The sequence below is a fragment of the Rhinolophus sinicus genome, linkage group LG02 (genome assembly GCF_036562045.2).
Source record: "Rhinolophus sinicus isolate RSC01 linkage group LG02, ASM3656204v1, whole genome shotgun sequence".
Taxonomy (NCBI): domain Eukaryota; kingdom Metazoa; phylum Chordata; class Mammalia; order Chiroptera; family Rhinolophidae; genus Rhinolophus; species Rhinolophus sinicus.
The window spans coordinates 167,422,763-167,445,523 of record NC_133752.1 but is presented as its reverse complement, the minus strand read 5'-3'; the positions used below and the strand labels follow the sequence as shown (position 1 = coordinate 167,445,523).

General features: G+C 34.7%; 2 protein-coding genes across 7 annotated transcripts in view; both read left to right on the top strand.

Moving 5' to 3' along the window:
• The window catches only part of PDE3A (phosphodiesterase 3A), a 279,950-nt gene extending 270,529 nt beyond the window's left edge, over positions 1–9,421 (top strand). For both annotated transcript variants that reach the window (XM_019738322.2, XM_019738312.2), the window contains exon 16: positions 1,456–9,421. In XM_019738322.2, the coding sequence (XP_019593881.2) occupies positions 1,456–1,685 (230 nt within the window). In that variant the 3' untranslated portion in view covers positions 1,686–9,421. The remainder of the gene's footprint in view (positions 1–1,455) is intronic.
• Positions 9,422–16,447: 7,026 nt separating this feature from the next.
• Positions 16,448–22,761, top strand: part of SLCO1C1 (solute carrier organic anion transporter family member 1C1) — a 50,063-nt gene continuing 43,749 nt past the window's right edge. For 2 of the 5 annotated variants that reach the window (XM_074325953.1, XM_019738283.2), the window contains exons 1-3: positions 16,661–16,793; positions 21,086–21,239; positions 22,382–22,523. In XM_074325953.1, the coding sequence (XP_074182054.1) occupies positions 21,111–21,239; positions 22,382–22,523 (271 nt within the window). In that variant the 5' untranslated portion in view covers positions 16,661–16,793; positions 21,086–21,110. Of the gene's footprint in view, positions 16,794–21,085; positions 21,240–22,381; positions 22,524–22,761 lie in introns of those variants that run through there. The other 3 variants (XM_019738277.2, XM_019738299.2, XM_074325954.1) reach the window with 3 other exon arrangements.

Here is a 22,761-nt window from a genome sequence, read left to right as displayed (position 1 = left end):
AGGTTATACTCTAATAAAGGAGCTGGAATACATGAGAATTAAGATAAGTGCCTTGAAGGATGTACATTTTGGGGGACATTGGTTTTGTTATAAGTGACAAAACTCCAATTGAATGAATATATAGGAAAGGGAAAATTATTAGTTCATGTAAACATGATGTTGCTAGTATCAGAGCCTACTTGTTCTGTTCTTGTCTCTGACTCATGTGCCTGACAGCTTGTTCTTTCATCCTTGCTTTCTTCATGAAGCTGGAACTGTAACCAGCTCTATGTTCACTTCACTGCCGATACACAAGCAGAGAATAAAAGATATTCAGTCCCCATTCCCCAACCTCATACTCATTCTCATTGCCATCAGCAAAGGTACCAGGGAAGGGCTCTAATTAGCTGGAGTTAGGTTACATATCTACTCACCAGACCGTCACTGTGACACAGCTATGTTATCAGGAGGTGGGTGGGCAAGTAGAGTTTGACAGCCTTTTTCAGAACTACATAACTAAAAGGAAGGATGAGAGTCCCCCCTAAATGTTCTGGGATGTGCAATTACCAGAAAAAGGAGAATAAGAATGCGAAAGGAAAAAAACAAAAAAACAGGAAACAGAATCTACTCTGAGAAGCATATATGGACACAAGAGAGTTTAGGCGAGAGAGAGAGAGAGAGAGAGAGAGAGAGAGAGAGAGAGAGAGAGAGAGAGAGATTATTTCTTCAAAGAGGAATTCAGTGAAATCTGAGTGTATCTCAAAATAATAAATAGACATGAACTTTCAGTGACTGAGAAGAGCATTTCAGAAGGGGCATGAAAGTACCAACTTGAAAATTGGAGAGTTTAATGTATATACAGAAAAGGGAGCAGTTGAGTATAGATAGATACCAGACTACAAATTGAGAAAGACTGGAAAAGTGTGCCTGTGCCAGCTTGTGGGAAACCTTTGAGAGGAGTGTGATATTAATTTTTTAGTCCACATAACTAAACATCACAGTAAGTTTAAAACCATCTTTAATGAAACCAGTCATGTAGACTCTTATGAGTTGAAATGGTTAACAAAGTAAAGGAAGACGTAACAAAGTTATTCCAATAATCCAGGTCAAAAGTTGAAGGAATAGGAGTAATACCAAGATACAAACAGAACATTGTATTGGACATTACCAAATATTAAATATGGTTCACAGTTATATTAATATTAAATATGGTTCACAATGATATATTAAGTGTTACTGCCATCTTCCTCTTACTTCCCCACTCTCAAAAACAACATCATTACAACATACAAATCAAATATATGTATGTATGTATGTGTATATATATATATGTTATATATGTGTGTGTGTATATATATATATAAACATCTATATATCTCCATTTGGATACATGTTAACTCCTGTTAATAATGTGAAAAGAAATAACTGTCATGTATGTAGCACACAAATAAGTAGTCTAATTTGATGTTTTCTCAGGAAAGAAAACTTTCAAAAGGAGGAAAGTCTACTGCCAAATAACTCAGCACCTCCTACAGAACCACAAGATGTGGAAGGAAGTCATGGAGGAGGAGCAGCGGGTGGCAGGCATCGATAATCAGTCCCTGGACCAGTCTCCCCAGCAGCATTGCTCAGAACAGATCCAGGCCATCAGGGAAGAAGAAGAAGAAAAAGGGAAGCCGAGAGGAGAGGAGAGCCCAACCCCATAGCCAAGCCAGTGACAATGGACAGAATGAGCTGTGTTTCCAAACCAAGTGACTTGTCACAGACTCTTCAAGCCAGCACAACACTTAGACACAACACTGTAGAAATACAAGAAGATGGGCAAATGGCTATTGCATTTTGAGATTCTTCGCATTTTATGTGTTTATTTTTACAGTGAGGTACATGGTTAAAAACTCTTGCTCAGAGAAGCTTTCACATTGCAACACCAGCTTGTAAGGATTTTTTTTTTTTAAGGAAATATATTTGTGTGTGTGTGTATATAAGCTCTCACATAGATACATGTAAAACATTTTCACACACACACATACACACTGAAAGCCAGGATTACTGGCTCCACAATTTAGTAGCATTGATATTAAGATATATAGTGGTCACTGTGATATAATAAATCATAAAGGAAAAATAAAGGAAAACAAAGTAAATGGTGCGGCTTAGCAGGGGAACAGTGCAGCAAATGTAGGCTACAACTAAGAAGCTTTTGCTGTTAGTACTGAGGGATAAAATTCCAGAGAATTATTTGAATTCTTATACATCCTGCCAACATTGTGTGTGTGTGTGTGTGTGTGTGTGTGTGTGTGTGTGTGAGAGAGAGAGAGAGAGAGAGAGAGAGAGAGAGAGAGAGAGGAAGAGGATTGAAAGGGTGCTTGTGTGTATGTATATTTGCGTGTATGTAAAGAGAGATTTTTGTGGTTAGTAGTTCGTAGAATTCCAGCAGCAGATGACTCAGCACATGTGAACAAACAGAAGGAAGTTTGCTCTGGAGTGTCTTAGGCAGCCATTCCAAAAGCCTTCCTCCATTTAGTTTCAATAAAGGTCTCTGCAGAGGGAGGGTATTCACAGGCTTGGTGAGAGGGCCACGTGATTGGTACTACTGCTACACACCACTTGGAGGCTCTCTATCACCAGCCTTCAACCTTCCAATCTACTCGCCTCATGAATGTATAGGAGCTGTTTTTCTCTGAGTATGTCTGTCACTCAACCTGAGATCAAATCACCATTTAAGGGGATGGCATTCTTTGTTCATAAACACCTAAGAAGGAGCTGGAGTCGGGTCTTTTAATCAGGTTAGAACTCTAAAAGCTTTTCAGAAAAACATGGGAAATTGCTCTTAAGAGTGATCTCCCATGGCTTAACTTGCTACAAAATGTGTATGGTAGTAAAAGAAAAAAAAGAACAGCAAACAGAAACCCACCACAGGATACGTAGCGAGAGATGAAGGGGAAATTTTCAACCTAGGGTTTGATGTTTGTTGATGTAGTGAAAGTCCAATTTTTGGCAACTGTTGAAGATTGGCTTTTTTAGGTGGCAAAGGTCCCACTGACCAACCCTGTTGTGGTATTCCACATGCTGTGTAAGGGGTAGCTTCTATCTGCAATCTGGCCCATTGTCATGATTCTTTTGGCAGGGAAGATTACAGAAGGATTTGGGGGGACTGGGCCGATTATTGAAAGTTTTATTTTTATTTTTATTTTTTTGGTTTGTTTATCTACACTTGTTTATGCTGTGAGCCAAACCTCTATTTAAAAAGTTGATATTCACTTTCAATATTTTATTTCATATTATTATATTTGTCATGAATAGTTATCTTGATGTAAATATAAAGATTTTTTGTTTGTTTCTGTAGATAGTAAGCTTTTTTTAAAAAAGGGAAAATGAAACATTTTTATAAAGTTCTATTTTAATCACCATTTTTATACATTGAAGCTATCTCCAAGCCCAGTAAGACAGTGATGATTCATTTGCATGGAGGTCTATGGACAGCCACTTATCTACCTATTCTAATGTCTATGATAATCTGATACAGTTCTTTTGTGCCAATTAAATGAGGATGCTGCAATGAATGTTTATTCACTAGTAACTTTTCCTAACTTTTGGGTAACTTTTGGGTCCATGCCTCCCAAGTGAAAGACTTTTTTAATCAACACCGAATGCCTATCATTGGTGTCTATTTCTTCCCAATACTTTTTGGTTATAACTCTTCGTTCACTACCCTATACTCTATGCTCATCATCTAAACAATCTTAGCTTCTAAGTAACCCTTAATTGTGATTTCTACTTTTTATTTCCTCCGAAGTCATAGAAGAGTGTTTACATTAAAAATGCCTTTGTTTCTCATAAATGGTTATTTTTCCCTTCTGAAGCAATGAATTTACAATAATCTATGGCATTTTCAAACTAGGCAAAGATAATACAATCAGAAGTAAACATAGTTTCAAGGCAAATTTCCCAATAAGTAGGAAAATGTGGACAGGATCAAATTGATGCAGACTCTACCTAAATAATGAGAATAATTATTTTTTGCTAATTTTTTGTGTTAACACCAGGTCTTCATTATCTAGGACTTACTGTGTTGTTTTCCATTTTCTTTGTATTACCTGTGTGCCTCTATGTTTGCAAAAGTTACTGTGAGTCAAATACATTTCCCCAGTGAACTTAATTCTTCTCCTTCCTTTGCAAATAAGAGAAGAAACACACACACACACACACACACACACACACACACACACACACACACAAGTTATACTCACATACCCTTTGTATCTAATTCCTTAACAAAACTAATTTTTTTCCCTTTCTCCAAATGCCATTCATCTCTAAAATAAATATAAGTTGAGGAAAAAATCTAGGAGTGGAGTAAGCAGAATGTCAGGAAAACAGTTCAGTCTGTAACTGTTTTGGCAGTTTCATCTAAGTTGCATGGCCCCAAGTAGGGCCAGTCTGGCTGCCAAATCAGAGGTCTTAGCAAATTGCCTGGTTTTGTTTGTTTTGTTTTGTTTTGAAGTACATGAAATAGTGATGACCAAAGCAGTTAGAACCTCTTCATTCCATAATTGTTCATCAGTGTAGGAAAATTGATCATTTTTTCTTCAAAAATAAATTTCCAGTATATTGAAGATAGAAGTCATTTGAAATAAAGGAATGGAGGTTCATCAAGTATGTAACTTTCATACACACCCAGTACATCTCAAAGGATACTTAGGGACATAACAATAATAATTTTTGCTAGTGAAGTTCTCTCCCTCCTTGGCGACAGCAATATTACTGTGTTCACTTCCAACTCCAGAACTTAATTCCTTAAAAGTGAATTTGTTGCAATTTCCTACATTTTTATCTGAGTCTATTTATAGGTGCCATTAGATAAACTCAGGTCTTTCAAATGAAGCAATTTCTAGCCCAGTTAGGGAAAAAGGATAATTGTATAGACAGCCATAAAACCAATGGTAGGAACAGCTGAAAATGATGACCTTGATACTCTGTTAAAGAAAAGACCAGGTATACCATGAGTGTTACCCATGTTTTTTCCAGCATGCCCATAGAGTGTCTTTCCAGTTATCTAAGCCAACCTTGATATTTGTTTCCCTTGGTGAAAACACCACTTGAATTTTTTTCTTTTTGTTTTATCCTAAGTATAAAAATTTGCTTTTGTCATTTATATAACACCTGGTTTTGTTCTTATTAGAAGATGAATACAGTTGCTCTGTAAAGGGATATATCTATTAATATATTGGTCTTCATCTGATAAGGAATTTCCTCATATCATGTTTTAAAAATATATACTTTCTAAATGCAGAATTCCCACTTCTGTCTGTTCCATTTTGATGGGATTCCAGAACAAATCCTAATCATTGCAATCCCCCTAAAACTAAAGAAAGGGGATTGAGTCTCATGTAGACTGTTCATATTACACATATATATTGCGATTAGCTCATACCTCCTGCCTCTCTTGATTTGCAGTTTCCAGATGTCCCTGTCACTTTCCCAGAGAACTTTTTTGGAAGGTAAAAGCTGTGCAAAAGGCATGAGACTCAGGCCTATACTTTGTTTAAATGATGGAAAAAATATAAATTATTTTCTAAGTAATAAAGATATGAAAATTATAATTGTAAATAAAGTCTAAAGTTTGAAATGACTGCTTTCCAAAAGTGAACTATTTGTGTGACGAACAACTCCTGACTGAGAAGAGAATCATCAAATATCATTTCTGTTCTACTTTGGGAGGTCTTTTTGGTGCTTCCATGTCAGTATGTGGATCTCCACTGTCCTTGTCATTTTCAATATTTCTAAAATAATAATGAAAACCACAATGAGGGTCTTATTGTCCTCTTCTTCTATCCTAATCCTAATTCCCACTTAATTCCTTTTCTTGTTTACGTGCCATTTTGGAAATAAACTGCCTTTTAAACTGACGAGCCTCCAGCAAAACAGTTCTGTAAACTTTCATAGTCTAGAGTAAATCAAGATTATCCTGTTCTAGAGATTATCACTAATGTGTGTGTGGGGAAAAAAATCAATAAAATTTCAAATGCTAATAGATCAATGCCAGATAACTGAGAGCTAAAATATCTATATACTTTGAAGCCAAAACTGAGTTTCTTTAATTCACCTTCTTTCCCAATAGGCAGGAAGATACTTTATGGCCATGTTCTAAGGCATTCATTTTTCTCATGATTTCTCCATGAAGAAAAATTATGAACTTCTTGATACTGTCAGTCCATTTTTCTAAGCTAGTCAATAATGTGCAGCTTTAAATTAGTACACAGATTAGCCATTTTAGGTGAACAGCATTCCAAAATATAATTATTCTTAGAATTTCTAATTGGAGGGAAATATACCAGTTTTAAGGCCTGTATTCGTATCTGTTTGTTCCTCTAGAAAATATTCAAATTGTTATTGGGGTGAATTAATTAAACTATAAGTACTGAGTACATTGAACTATAAACCATGCATTCAAGATCTTAAATTGAGGTTTCCATAAGCATTTGTATATTTCACACTAATGAACTGTGTCAGAGAAGAACCTAAACCTTCTTCAGTCTATATTATGTACCATGGATGTTAGGCAATTTGTGCTATTGTCTAACACATTTCACTTGTTAAAATGATACAGCTTTTATCTTACAGGTGCTTTTACATTACCTGAACTAATCTTTATGTTCAGACTATCAAGTCATTCTAATAGCAGGTTAACAGTGGTGACAAAAAATAATAGGGTTTTTTGTTGTTAAAAATGTTTGAAGGTACAAAACTAAAGATTAAGGTTTTGTTTCATTGTTGGGACTCACTATTAATCTGCTGACTTAAAAATACTGTTACAGTATATATTACTTTAGTGCAGGTAAGACTAAAAACTATATGAAATGACTGCTTTCCAAAAGTGAACTATTTGTATGACGAACAACAATGTACAGATGGAAAAGAAAATTGGCTTTCAACATATGCTTAAGGCTCTAAAAAGGATCCAAATTATCCTCCATATTGTACTGATAAATTTGATTACCTTGACAGATGTTGGTATCCGTGGATTTCTGCTTCTCTGAGGAGTTGCGGAATACAGAAGAAAAGACAAGTCTTCTCCTATTGATAAGTAATGAATATCTCTACATTCAGAGAGATTTCCTCATTGCTTCGTATCAAGAAGGTGTGTTTTAATCATGCAAATAACTCAATCAAAAATTCTTCAAAGATAGTAATATTTATCATCATATGTAAGTACTATTAAGAATATTTAAATTGGATTTATTTTTCGAACCAAGCTGTTAAATTTTTTATTTAATTAAAATGAAATCCACAAAATGGCATTCCATGGTATAGAGATGCTAAATATATTGATATAATCAGAACTAATATTATGTAACAAAACTGAAAGGAAGAATATTTGCTTCTTTTTCTAATGTCCTTCATGCCTCAGGGATGAAAATGTTTTATGAAGGGTTCAATAAATATATGAGATAGATAAAAAATAAACTTAGTCCCAATAATTTAATTAGATTAAGTGTATAAATTATAGTCCGAGTTCTTCTGAGCTACCCCAAGAAAAAGGAATGTACTATCCACCAATATATCATGTTTTAGGTTTTAAAATAGATGGTCTAGTAATGTAAATTATGTTTTACTAAATTCTAATGGAGTTAAAAACCTAAATACTTACCTCTATTACTAAGAAATATTAATTCTTATTAAGCTTGACTTTCACAAATGAAGCACTGACCAGTCAATAAACCACACCCACTAAGTTCATCTGCCAAGAGTGATCAAGTGGTAGGTTGGAATTTGAAATTTATAAATAGAAATTCACACAAAAAAAATTTTTAAAGCTTTATGCTTTAACTAAATTTTGTGTCGGTAGAAATACCTAATATTTCAAATGATACTAAATCCTTAAAAAAAAAAAAAAGTATGGCTTCTCCTCAATTTCACTTCTCTGACTCAAAGTTATCAAAGGAAAAATAATCAGATATTCTCTTCTACTGTAATAAAGAGATTGCCGTTCACCTTAAATTCTAATTGGTCACACCTAGTTTCATTGTGTAGCTCATGGTACTAAAAAGCCAAAAAATAAAAAATAAATAAATAAAAACGAATAAACAAAAAAGCAAATGAGAGCTGTGGATTGGGAGTGAACACTACATAAAAGTTCAAGGCTCATCCCAGGACACCACTACATTTTAAGACAAAACAATTTAGTTATCAGTTACACTGAAGTAAAGAGACATAATAAATCGTAATTCAACCCTGACTTTGTTTATTACAATCAGCACTTGAACATGATTCAGAATTTGAATTAGCTTTTGGAGCTTGGAAACTGCTGCTTGAATACATATCTTTGCAAAGGAAGGTTTCATTTTGTTGTTAATTCTAGTAATTTTACTCTCTATATAGCAAACTATATGTGAAATTAAAAGTAAGTGTTTAAAGATGTTTTCTTTCTGTATATAATTTGTTTGCTAATAGAATTTTCCATTACCTTTCTCTTAAAAATTAACTGATTATTTTTATGACTCAGAAAACATATAACAGATACTTTGTTTTATTTATAGGCATAATCCAGTACTATAGTGTTGCTATCTTTAAATAATGACCCTAACATATCTATATATTACTTGTTAGTGGGATATAAATGGCTTAAACTTTAGCATATGTTTGTTCGTTAGTTTAAAAATCACTATTTTTAATACTCTGTAAAATATTTGCATGGGATTTTTGCTGTGTTATGTTTGCTTAACTGTGTGTTTTTCATCTGTGTGTGTAATTCATTTCTTAGTATATTCTCACAGAAGAACTCATACCATTTTCATTCCAACAAGGCCAATTTGTTAGTTGACAGCACTGGAAATAATATCACTGAAACCACCCATACCCTGATATTTCTTCCTTTAGATTTTTATCATGCAAGTTACAAAATAAAAATTGGTGCTTTTATGAAATTCTGAAACTCACTGCAAAATAATGAAAATGAAATTCTCCCTGGGTTTCTACAATGATATAGGATGTGCAACTAAAAAAACTTTATTTGGAATTCAGACTGTTTTTTGTTTTGGTTGGTTTGGTTTATTCAGTTTTTGGTGTTAAAATGTGTTGATTCCTGATGGGACAATTGTCCTGATCAGTTGTTATCTCTTCCTGACATAAAACTGTCTTTGGAAAGTTAAAGTTAACATGTCTCAAATATTTGACTTTGTAGGATATTTGTAAACCAGAGTGTATTGCATTAACTTAATTTAGTATTCCTAAAAAGCAATATTTTCAAATAACTGCCAACCAAAGTAACAGTGTAGGAGGGATGTCTTTTGTACATAACAATATAGTTCTCACCACTCTCAACAATTGAATATGTTTATTAATTAATAACTTTCCAAATTTATCAATTTTTAAAATTCCAAGAGTGAGGCATTGGACTTAAGTCATCATTTTGCAATTGAAAAATAAATCTCTCCTCTCACTTGTGTCTTGCACTTAATATATGTAGCGATACTTTGTATCATCCTATCACAGGTATTTGTTAAGTGACGTAGTTAATGGCTGATAAATGTTTTGTAAAAAGTAGAATCTGTACAGAAAAAAATATTAGATAAATTGCATTTATTTTTATTATTTTTTATCTTAGACACTATAATGATGTTCCTTTTTTGCCAGATTTACTGGAAGTGCCTCTTGGTTATATATATATATATATATATATATATATATATATATATATATATATATATATTAATATTACATAATACATACTCAAAGATTATTAGATTTGTGTCACAGATGATGGATGTTGATATTACAATGTGAAGATAATGTATAATATAAATATAATTCTGTGGTATCATGTTTGATGTAGTTATTTGTTCAACCCAAGTCCTCCATCCAGCCTTTTGAAGGCATTCTTTCCTGTTATATTCAAATACAGTGGTTGTACCTAGCCTCTACTGTAGCATGACAAACATTGGCCTTCCTACAATTTCCAAGGCCTCCTGAGAGCTTCTATGCCCATAGTCATATCTCCCTCCCTATCGCTGATGAATTCTTAGCCATGTTAACCTTCATCTAACTTACTGCAGCTAAGCTGTGTCCTTTTTCTAATCAAATAGCACCAAAACCAATATACTCAAATTTCTGGCATTAAGTTTCAGAGTCCTATAAAATACACAGTGCTATTTATCCTATAAATGCTACAGTTTATCCTATAAAGATTGTCTATGGATTCCTAATACATGGGCTATTTGGTTGTACAGACTCAGAATTATTTTTGTTCTGTGTGTTTGAACAGGTTTAGAAAACTTCGAATAATTCAAAACACTCAGAGTGTTTTAATTAACTCAAATATAGTCCTAAGAAACAAAAGTAAAATGTGATTTCTACCCAAAGTTCCCAAGGAATTAATTCTTGAAATATATTGATTTCCCCACTACCTAAGACAAAATCCCAACTCCTAAGCCTGGGATATTCAAAGCGGTCTCCACTCTGGCCTCAAACTATCCTTCCACCAAAGGAACTAGCCACTTATCACTTACATTTCTATGTGTTAGGCATATCAGTGGAGTATTTACGCACTCTGCCTACATACATTTTATTTCTCCCTTTGCACACATGTACATATACACACACATTCTTCCAGCTATACACAGCACAATAGGGCAAGAATGACTGTGTCTTCTTTAGTTGTTAATTTTATCCCTCTCCCAGAACTTTCTTCTTATGATGATGCTCTGGTCCTCAATGGAAGGGAGGCAATAGATGGGTAGTCAAGTCTGAACCTCCATCTCTTTTGTGCAGTTAGGTGCTGTCAAAACTGGTCTTGCATAAGACCACATTAACCTTCATCTAACTTTCTGCCCCTAAGCTGTGTCCTTTCTCTAATCAAATAGTTAGCACCAAAACATTTACATGGTAGGGTAAGAGAGGTGACAATGGGTAGGATCTAAGGGAGCCTGGGATCCAGGCCAGAGGAAAGGGATGGCCACAGCCACTGCCTGAAACAGAAAACCTCGGAGATCAGATGACTGTGTCTAGCTCTACAGATCACCACTACGCCTGCTGAACACATGAGGTAGAGCTTGAGATATGGGTAACACACCCTGACTGATGAAAAGAAAAAACAAATGAAATTACTTCTTAAATGATGAGAAAACCTTCTGCTTACTAGGATAGATTTAAGCAATAGTCTTGCTTATTTTAATTCTGGAGCTATGTACTTTGTATGCTGATCATTCTTTCTGACAACCTTACTGGCTTAAGAAAGGAACCCCAGGTCCACCTCTGCTGAAATCCGTAAGATTGGAAGTATTGCTGAGTGGCCCATGCTGTCTGTATCCTCTGGACTACTGGGACCAGACAGAACTGGATGGGGGGAGGATATTGCTTCACACTCTGTGGTTAGTATTTGTGAGGTGGGGGTGCGATACAGCTCTTTGCTTTGTTGTCAATTTGACTGGCTTTTCGTGGCTAGATGCCAAAGGAGAATTCATTGAAAAGCTGGAGGTAGCGAACAATGATGTATTACTTTTCTGTTTCTGCCATCATAAGTTCCCACAAACTTGGTGACTTAAAACAATGCAAATCTATTAGCTTACAGCTCTGTTGGTCAGAAGTCCAGATGGGCTTGGCTGAACTCTCTGCTTCGGGTCTCTCACAAGGCTAAAGTCAAATGTTTGCCAGCCTGGGCTCTTCTCTGACATCTGAAGAATCTGCTTCCAAGCTCACTCAGGTTGGCAGAACACAGTTCCTTGTGTCTGCAGGGTTGAGGTCCCCATTTCTTTGTTGGCTGTCTTTTGGGATTTTTTTCTCTGCTTCTTAAGGTCACCTGCCTGCCTCCTGGTCTTTCTCCTTTCACCCATTTCCATCTTCAAGACAACAATGGCACAGGATTCCTTCTTACACTTTGAGACTTTCTGACTTCCTCTGGGGACACATCCTCTGTGTCTCCCACTGGAGAAAGTCCTCTGGTTTTAAGGGACCATGTGATTTTATTGGGCCCAAGTATTACAAGATGATCTCCTTATTTTAAAGTCTTTAATTATAGCTGAAAGGTCACATTTGCCATGTAACTTAACATATTTATGGTTTCCCAGGAACTGTGGGGTAAACATCTTTGGGGACTATAATCCTGTCTTCCACAAATCAAGAAAAAGATGAGAAGCATAGTGAAGATAATGAAGACATGAGGGCCACACAGTTGTTCCACATAATGGAAACTCATATACATAATGGAATTTGATGTTCAATTGTAAAGCCAGCAATGGGAATGGGGAAAACAAGAAAAACCCTGGTTTTGAGAATGTTAGAACAGCCTATCGAAAATTGAGATAGAGTCCTAGTTGTAACCCCAGTATAGTTGTGATGTGGTCTGATACAAGACAACGCATTGTCTTCACCATCTACCTACCATTCATTATATCTTGCTGTTTGTCCTATAGAGAGAATACTTAAGGATTGGAATTAAGGGGTTGAAGTAGAAATTACTCCCCTCACTATTACACCTAATAACCAATTATTTTGCTTATTATCTCTTAAACTTCTGGTTTTGCTTGTTTAGAGTTAGTAGTTTCCAAGTGATAGATATTTTCACCAGAGGACATGATGTTTCCATAACGCTGGGATGGAGGCTACCACCTGGTCACTTTTTTCTCTTAGGTCACAGAGCCATCAAAAGAGGAAGTAATCAATATCAATTTATCAAGCTGAAAATGGATTCTGTGACAACATAGTGGCAAGAAAGATTGTATTTGGAAACCAAAGGATTCTCTATGGAGCCTTTACTACTATGTCAAATAGTAACTAAATTGAGAAACTAGAGCAACCCCATAAAGGCAGAACCACTGTGGAACTTCTCTCTTCTGTAATGAAGGGGGTATTTTAAGTTTCGAACTTCCATCAAGGTGGCTGTTTCTTTTTGTGATATTATTGGCCATTGATGATCATCACCTTCTATTATATAATTCATTAGTGAATTAATTAAATAAGAGTTTAAAATTATAATATTCTAGTTCCCCTTTTCTATTTATTAGCTTGAATACTTCTATAGAAAGAAATTTGCCTTCATGCTTTAATAATTCTAATGAACAAAACAAGTAGGAAAGGCAGGATTAATGCACCATTTCCCCCTAAGTGTCAGTTTTAAATGTATTGAAGTGGCACCTTGGAAACATCCAAAGTTGAACATGGGATTTTCTTTGTACTGTTATTACATAAATTCATGAATTTAAACATTCTATATATTTCAATCATTCCAGTTATTCTTATTGAGACTTCAAATTTCCTGTATTTAACCAGCAGGAGCTTAATTCAAGTTGCCTCCCAAGACTTTGTGGCACAATCTAATCTTCAAGGCTGTCTTGCTTCTAGGTCTGACAAGACATTCCAACCCATCTTATATCCCCAGACCTGGTAACAGTCCCATATGAAGAAGCTATGGTTTCTTTTTTTACAGTATTGCAGTGTTGGTTGCACTTATTGGTACTTAGCTGGTCATTGTTGCTGAATCTTTTCCGTGCTGCAGAGAGCTAGGATATGTATAATTCCGACAAACTCCTAATTCAAGTCACAGACTACAAAGTTTTTCTTAACTTCATATTATAGATATTTGAGCCATAAGACTGGATAAGGTGGGCAAGAGAGTAAGTGTAGATAGAGCAAAGAAGATATGCCAAGGACTGAACTGTGGGGTACTCCATCAACAAAAGCTAAGAGCAAATGACCACTGAGACAGGAGGAAAACTAAGGGAGTGTGGTGTTCTGATACCAGTGAAGAAAATAGATCAAAGAAAAGGGCACAATCCGTGGTAGACAATTCTGTTAATAGAACAATTAAAACGAGGTCTGGAAATTGATCACTGTATTTAATAATGTGAAAGTCTTTAATGTTATTAATGAAAATAGTTTTGGTGGAGTGGTGAAGGCAAAAAAACTACTTATAGTTGGCAGGGCAAGAATTGGAGAAGAGGAATTTTAAACAGTGAGCACAGACGAAAACTTGGGCTTAAAAACATGGATCATGCATCCACAGAAACAGGAGGAAACACACAATATGAATATACACGTAAGTGGATAGTAAATGTGGTGATGGCAGACAGTGATATTTCTCTCCTGATTTTTTCTGTATCATCAGTGAATTCCCTAAGCAAAGTCATTAGCTGATAACGATAGTTGGGAAAGAAATGTCGAAGATTTGAGGAAGAAGTCATTCAGGAGAGAGGAAAAGTGATTGGGTTGTTAAAAGTTATTATGTTTAACAATGCCTGTAAGGCCCAGTGAGGTTAGTGGTCCTCAATTTAAAATAAACTCTAAGAGCATGTTAGTAAATTGGTCCTGAACTATTTAAAACAGTGTAGGTGCAAATACAGAGTAGACATAAAGTAGATTTAACCCAGGGTGGTTTGCCAAGGGAAAACAACAAATTAATAGATGAACAAGAGAATTGTAAGTGTATGGATGTGAGTGATTAAAATGATTGCATGAAGTTCAACGCAGGTAAGGAGTAAAATGAGAATATGAGTGTTATGGGTTGACTTGTGTCCCCAAAAAAACATATGTTAAATTTCTAATCCCCTGTATCAGTGAATGTGGCCTTATTTGGAAATAGGGCCTTTGCAGATGCCATCTACTTAAGATGAGATCATTAAAGTGGGCCCTAATTCAAAACGATTAATGTCTTTTAAGAACAGGAGAAGACACACAGGGAGAAGAGGCCATGTGATGATGGAGGCAGAGACTGAAGGAATGATTCTACAAGCCAAGGAATGCCAGCAATTGTCAGCAAACACCAGAAAGTAGAAGAGGCAAGGAAGGATTCTCGCCTACAGATTTCAGACAGATCATTTGTCTACCAACACCTTGATTGTGGACTTCTAGCCTCCGGAGCTGTGAGATAATAAAATGTTGTTGTCTTAAGCCACCCACCATGGTACTTTGTTACAGCAGCCCTAGGGAACTCGTTCATTTGTGATTAATTCTTGTATGGTTAATTTTACACCACAATGGCAGAGTTGAGTGGTTGTGATAGATATTATATGGCCTGCCAAACCTAAAGTGTTTACTACTTGACCCTTTACAGAGAAAGTTTGCTGATCCCTTACCTAGCGTATGACAGTAGGATACATCCAATTCAAGGCTGTACATGAGAGGCTCTGAATATCATGTAAAATGAGTATCATGTTACTCAAAATAGTAATATTAACAGTAGACAGTAGAGGTCAGAAAGGCATCATGTTAGAGAGTGAAGGTGAGCAAGTTGGGAAAAATCCAAATTACACTCTCAGGGGAGAACAAAATTTTTGGTGAGAAAAAGTAGGTCCTTTGCACTTTTGATTGGTAAACTCTGTCTCCCCTTTTATGCATCAATGGCCATCTGTTGTATACACTGAAAATGTAAGAGTTATGAAGATATTTGCTCACTGTTCATGATGGCAAAAGCTGGGTTGATTGCTAAAATAAAATATTTGGTCTTTCAGAGTCTGGATACACACCATTGCTTCATTGTAAGGCTTACCATTTTCTTTCTTTTCCTTGCATTCTTTTTTTTTTTTTCTTTCATAGTAACATATACTTACATAATATTTAATTATTGATTAACAATCCTGACCATTATGTGAACTGAAATTGTATATGTAATGATGATACCTTCTAGTCATTTAGTGCTTTGTTATTTGGAATGTACATTTGAATACATTATATAATTTAATCCTTAAAACAATCCTGTAAATCTCTCTCTCTCTCTCTCTCTCTCTCTCTCTCTCTCTCTCTCTCTCTCTCTAATAAAAATTCTACTTTACAAAGGAGGAAGTCGAGATTCCAAAATGTTAAGTGACCAGGCCAGAGTTCCAGCCCCTTAAGACTATGATGGATCTTGGATAATTCCAGTAGCAAATTCATTTATTAGTATAAACGAAATGAAAGCTAATACTGCTCAAAATCCTCTAAAATAGTATTCTTGGAAAAATAATCTATTAGAATTGTAGAATTTCTCAGTGCAAGGAATTATCTTTTCTTGGAATTTAGATAGAATAAACAAATGCCAAAAATTCAGTGTTTTTCTTTTTTTTTCCTATTATTAAGACTCAGAAATTGTTGATGTGAACAACTGATCATGTCTTTTTGAGAATTAACTCTTTCTGGAGAGAACTCTGCAGAGTCTTGATCCTGGCCTGATATGTAGTCCCTATAGATTCTAGAATCCCAAAGGGAAAAGAAACCATGCAGAGATTTAGCCCAGGAGCTTTTTTTTTTTTTTTTTTTTTTTTAACAGAAGGATCCTAGTGATGTCCTCAAGGAGCGGCTGGCTTAAAAACTTCTTGGAAGGAGAAGGAGGGATCTTTGTTACAAACTTCCGTCCCTCCTCCAGTTTCTGTTCCCTTACCCTCTGCCCCCTGCAGAGCTGTGTTTTCTGGGAATCAGCAAGTAAGATCACAAGTGGTCTTTTCTTTTTTTCACTCTCTCCCATAAAGAAAGCTTTATCACGTGTGGCCTTAAACTTGCAGCAAATTGCAAAGAAATGGCTCAAAGGCTTCAGCCCTTTCTGTGTCCTGGGAGCTGAGATGCACGTCAGTGGCTTTGCCAGCGTGGCCTGTTCTCTGCCGACTGCCAGAGAAAAGAGGCCAGGAGGAAGGAGGAAAGAAAAGAGATTGCCCAGGGGTGAGACCATGCCCTTCATCATTTCTTTCCACTAATCTGCTCTGTCTGTGTCCATCCAGGCTCTCCCCACCTGGCAAAACTGCTCAGAGCTGCTGTAGCACTCACCAGTTTCCTTTCAGTCTGTGGAAGGTGGTCCAGCCTTTTGCTGAGCACATTGAGAGGAATTGGCTGTCTTTGATTTTCACCTCCAGGTAAGATTTGGTTCTCTGTTTTCCTAATAGAATATCATGTGAAATTCTCACAGAAAGGAGGTTAATAAACCCTTGAGTTCTGCACTACTTGTATCTTATCCATAACACTTCTCCATAAAAGTTGGGCCCCTTGTTAGGTTGGTGGAAATAGGAGAAGAGACTTGTTAAAGAAGTCAGATACACTCAGATCTAGGTTCAAATTTTGACTCTGATGCTTATTAGTTGGGTAGTTTTTCACAACTTGCTTCACTGCTATGAGCCACATCATTTTCTCTAAAATGGGAATTATAATGCTAACCTTGTTCAGTTGTTTTAAAGATTAGCCAAAAGTATATAAATCACCTGGCAGATAAATAGTACCTATTAAATCTGAATCTGACACAAACAATTATTTGTATTGGGGGGATCAGCTTTCTAAAGGAAACACTTTCCTCCTTAGCAAGTTCCATGAGTTTACTCCCTTCAGGAGGGATTCTGGTATCCAGAAGACAAGCTAAGAGACGTTTTCCTCATGTGAGATGACTAAGAGAAGAGAGTGATGGAAGTGACTGCCTTTCTCCCTTTGTGGCAGTCTTTGGAGGCTGATTGCTGGACATTCTGTCAGAGGATGAGGACACAGAGGATCAGTGCATTTATGTACTCCAGCGACAGCCTGCTTAGGCCATCTGAGCTCTTTAAAGACCAGAGGATTCATTTTCAAATCCATGTGAACAGAGCATTCCATTTTTATTTTTATTTTTATTTTTTCGAACTAAAATGAAGGAAACCTGCTTGGCTTATTTTTCTTTGGCCTCCAAAATGTTGTACTCCAACCCAGGGTGTTGGATGAAACTTTGCTATGACTTTTTTCCTGAAGTAATATGTTCAAGGGGGAGAAAAATTAAGGATCTGCCAAATGCAAGCTTTCTAAATAACGGTGCACTCTTGCTCTACTTCTGCAACTGCAAATAAAGAAAGAGAAAGAGCATCTGCAGTCCCCGAGAATCTTTCCATTCATGTCATTGAACTTCTGCTTCCTCTTTTCACAGAGGGATGAAAAGTCCAATGTTCATGATCTGCAGCTTCCTTGAAAAATGCTATACCTGAGATGATATGCAAATTAGTCATCAAGATGAAATTGTATTTTCAGGCAAACTATAGTGTCAATATTTTAAGCTGGATGGCATTTTGCCCTAACACAACATCAACTAGGAGGATATAGTTCTCTTGTATTTGTTATCACTCCTGAATTCTAGTTAGAGTGATTTTTGTGTCAACATCTCGAAATATAAGAAATTAATGTGTCTTGTTATCTCAAGTTTTTAATACTGATTTCAACATGACTTTTTTTTTTTATCTTTAGCATCAGCATTCATTCTAAATGTAACCCTTTTAATCTTTTAAAGAGATACAATTAGTGTAAGAGATAGTAATTTTATTATTAAACAAGTTATTTGTATTTTCTGGTCACTGGCTGTAATATTATGTCTAATGGGAAATAATATATCTGAACTCTTAAAACACTAGGTCAATTTGAATTACATAATTTAGTTCATGGAAGAGGACTGCACTTTAAATTATAATATTAGTAAACATAATATTCATTTTATATTTTAAAATATTTCAGGTTTATGCATTTCTCATTTGGTGATATTTTTATATATTTTAAGATATTTTTTCATATAATAAATTGGTGCTTGTTTTAGAAAATAAGTTTTAAAACATTTTTGAAGAATCACCTGCAATGTCAAATGAGTGTTAACCTTTTCTTAATAAGTTTCTTAAGCTTTGTTTCTGTGCATATGCATATGTGACTATATGTGTGTTTCTTTTATAAATAGAATGTTATTTATACTGTTTAGTAAAATATATTTTTAAAACCAACTCTGTGATTAAAACATAGCTCTATATAATTATATAGCTCTATCTAAATATATTTTCTTATTTATACTAATTTCTAAGAGCTTCAAAAGATTTCACTGCATGAATATACCATAATTTGTTGGACATTTAGTTATTTTGATTTTTATCTTTATAAGCAAAGGGTTTCTGCAGGAGTTCAATTAAAGGTACTCAGTAGTTTTGTACTAAAGAAATCTATTTAACATTGTATAACCCAATGTTTCCCAAAACCCGTTTTCATTGTTCTGGAAAAGTAGTTTTAGTGACTCAATGGATATATGAAATTGGCTGTTGGTATTAGACAGGTAAAGAAGAATCTCAGTGTTCTTAGTTTCTTAAAATTTGTCTTTTTAAAATCAGGAATGGATGTTGAATTTTATTACCTGCTATTTTACATCTACTGGGATTTTATTTTTCATGTTGAATTCTAGTTTTTCTGCACTTATTGAGGTATGATTGACAAATAAAAAAAAAATATATATATATATTTAAGGTGTACAATATGATGTTTGATATACATATACAGTATTTTGAATTCTTAATATGGTGATTTAAATAAATATAGTTCCTAATATTGTTACATTTTAAATTTAAGTCTTAATCATAAAATATTAATTAATTTGATTTACTAGTATTTTATTTAGGATTTTAACATGTTTCGAAGTGGTCTGGTTTAGATTTAGCATGTTTAGATTTCTTTTTTGTGCTATCTTAATGAAATTTTGTTATCAAGGTAATTCTAGCGTTGTTAGATGAATAAAGACTATTGTCATCTGTTTCCATTATCTGCTATCTTTCCTCAAAGTATATCCCTTGATAAACACTCCTGTTACATCACCTATTATTATTTTTGTTTAAGAGCTACAGTAGTTTTAGAGTATTTTTGTGAATGTCTTCCTTGACTATATTTCTCTTCTTGTTTGTGTCAATACAGGTAATTAATATTTGTTAGAAAGTTATTAATTTTGTTAAAATTTTAAAGTTATTCTCTATATTGTATATTATTTTTGTTTTAAACTTCTAAACATCTATATTATATCTCTATAATACTGTATTCTTGTGTTTTGGTTTTTTATCTTGTTTAGATCATCAGCTCTTTGTTTACTTAATTTTGGGGTTTTTAAGTTTTTGCTGTTTCACTCACTTTCCTTTGTCCCTATTTTAAAAGTTAAAGTTTGCATGTTTATGAAATCAAATAATCTAAAAGTTTAATAATGATTCTTTTTTTTTTCTAACCAGGCCCTTGCCACACCCTTCTTGACATATTTCCCACTCCCTGGAGGAATCTCTTCCACTTTTGAGTTGTATAGGTTTTTCTTCTGATATTCAATTCAGTAATATACACATATGTAGAAAACACCTATGTTTCTACCAAACTACTTGAAATTTTACTCCTAACATTATTCCTTTAGTTAGTATGATGAGAATATGAAAGATCAAGATCTCTATGAACATAGAAATGAATTATCTGGTGAACATTAGCGTGATTCAGAAGTTATTTAATTTTGAATTATTTCACTTAGATGATTTTTTCAGGCAGACACCGAGCCACGTAGAATTCTAAAGAAATGGGGCATAAGACATGTAAATATTGATATCAACAGGGATAAAATAGGTTCAGGGTATATGAACCATCACAGGGCTTGGTAAGGACAGGGAGGGTGAAAAATTAAACATCGGAAGGGAGACCATCTTTCTTACTTTAAGGCAAGCCAAAAACAAATTTTGCCTGAATTAAATCTAAGTCTGTGGCACAAATTTTACCACATGTTTGTGGCATCTATGTTTGTGGCACAAACATATGTATATTCTGCCTATTTCTTCAAACTAAAATGATACAGAAATTGGTCTTTTTTTTTTTTTTTTTTTGGCCATATTTTAAGCCTTTGGATGTTGCAGACATATAGAAATCACAGTGTGCTATAGGTAGCTGCAATGGGCATCAATCTTTTCTAGACAGTCTGCTAAGAAAATAGATTTACAGACTTTAAAGACTTAATTCCAATGAAGCAATATTCAAATGGTTGAATTCCTCTTCTTCCTTTCCTGCTTGCTTCTAGTTTAAGCTGGCAAGACCACAAAGTTAACAAAATTCTACCTCATTATTTATTCCAAAGGCAACATTTAAATTTATTCTTTGCCGTAATGAGGCTTAAACTGGAGGGACTCAGAAAGAATGCTGGCAACGGAGTCATGATAGCAGGATTAGTTAGTCAAACATCCTGGTCAATTTTAATTGAAAAACTTTGCCAACTTACTGTGGTACAATAAGGTATCTTCACATCAAATTATGTCTACTATGTTGTGATTTACTGTGAAATAAAAAATATTATTTAATAAACTGTGAAGTTGAATGAAATGTTGTTTTTTGTTTGTTTTCTGCTTTTTACTTTTTAAATCAACGTTGACAGATCAGAGTTAAGAAACATTTTCAGAATGGACACTTCATCCAAAGAAAATATCCAGTTATTCTGCAAAAACTCCATGCAACCTATTGGGGGCACTTCCTTTAAAACAGAATATTCCTCCTCAAAGAAGAAGCAGCCATGTTGTGGTGAACTAAAGGTAACAAACAATGAAATGGTAAAAAAGCTATAAATGGTGAGCAAAACAATAATGAAGAATTAATTATCATCAATGCTCTTGGCTTTCTATCCAGATATTTTCTATACAATACAGCTAGGAGCAAGAATTTCTTTTTCCTTCTTAAAAAAGTGATCTCAGATCAATTTATTAAAACCATATTTTGCCAGGCAGTGAAAGCAATCTCTGTCTGAATATGTAGGTTAAATTGCTAAATAATATTCTCCTGGCTTATTTGAGTGTCCCTTCTAAACGGAAAGAAGAGAGAAAGAAAAACCTAATATTTATTAAATATCTACCATGTACCAGATATTATTCTAAGTACAGTTATAATGTTTAATCCATGAAACATCCACATTATTCCCATTTTATAAATGAGAAATTTGGCTTTCCTTGCCACACAGTAAGGGACAGAGGAGTGGCTTTTTAAATGGTGCTCCTTGAGACTGCAAGTTCCTGCTCATTCTTTGTACCAATCATTCACTCAACAAATGTATATGTCTTTTTCACATACATGCTAACCTACCCTATGGATATACTAACAAAGACCCAAGTCTAACCGAGTACATAAGTCAGGTACAAAAAAAAAAAAGTGTATTTCATCGAATAAGAATTTGAGTATAAATTTAACTAGAATATGAACTTAAACACAAGGACTAGTAGTTCTACTTTTTCCATCTGTTAAGTTTCCTGCAGGTGCTTGCACCATCACTGTGAAACACACAATCATGAGGGATAGACTTATGATAAGATGTTAAGTGTTTGGTTTATGGTTTTTGTTTGTTTGTTTGTTTTTTCTTACCTATGAATGGTTCCTTCCTTTCATCGCTTTACCATATAATGAAACTTCTGTTCAAATACTCCTTTGAATGTCCTTTGGGGAAAGGAGGAAAAAAGAATTTCAACATACATTCTGAATGAAAATCTGTTGTTTCCAAGAGAAACTGAATTTTTAGAAACCTACATGAGCTTAAGGTTACAGTGTTTGAATGAAATCTTCAATGATAATAAGCTTGTTACATTGTTCTTCGTTTGGGTTTTTTGTTTGTTTGTTTGTTTGTTTATTAAGTTTCCAGTTGTGTCAAGCAGAAGTCAGACTAAGTGTGACCTGTCATATTTTCCAGGTGTTCTTGAGTGCCTTATCTTTCGTTTACTTTGCCAAAGCACTGGCAGGAGGCTATCTGAAGAGCACCATCACTCAAATAGAGAGAAGGTTTGAAATCCCTTCTTCACTGGTGGGAATTATTGATGGTAGTTTTGAAATTGGTAGGTATTACAGATGCCCGATTTCACTTTTAAACACAACATCTTCTAAGTATTACTGAAGAACCTCCTTACTGCAATTTGTTCTCTCTGAACAACCAACAGTATCTTTCCAGATATTCACTACTATATGAATCACACATTTCAGAGTTTCCAATCAGAATGAGAGACTTTCCTGGAGAGGGTGAGAAACTATCAGTGTTTCAAGTTTAAAAATATGTAGGAAGTGTCTTTACAGAAC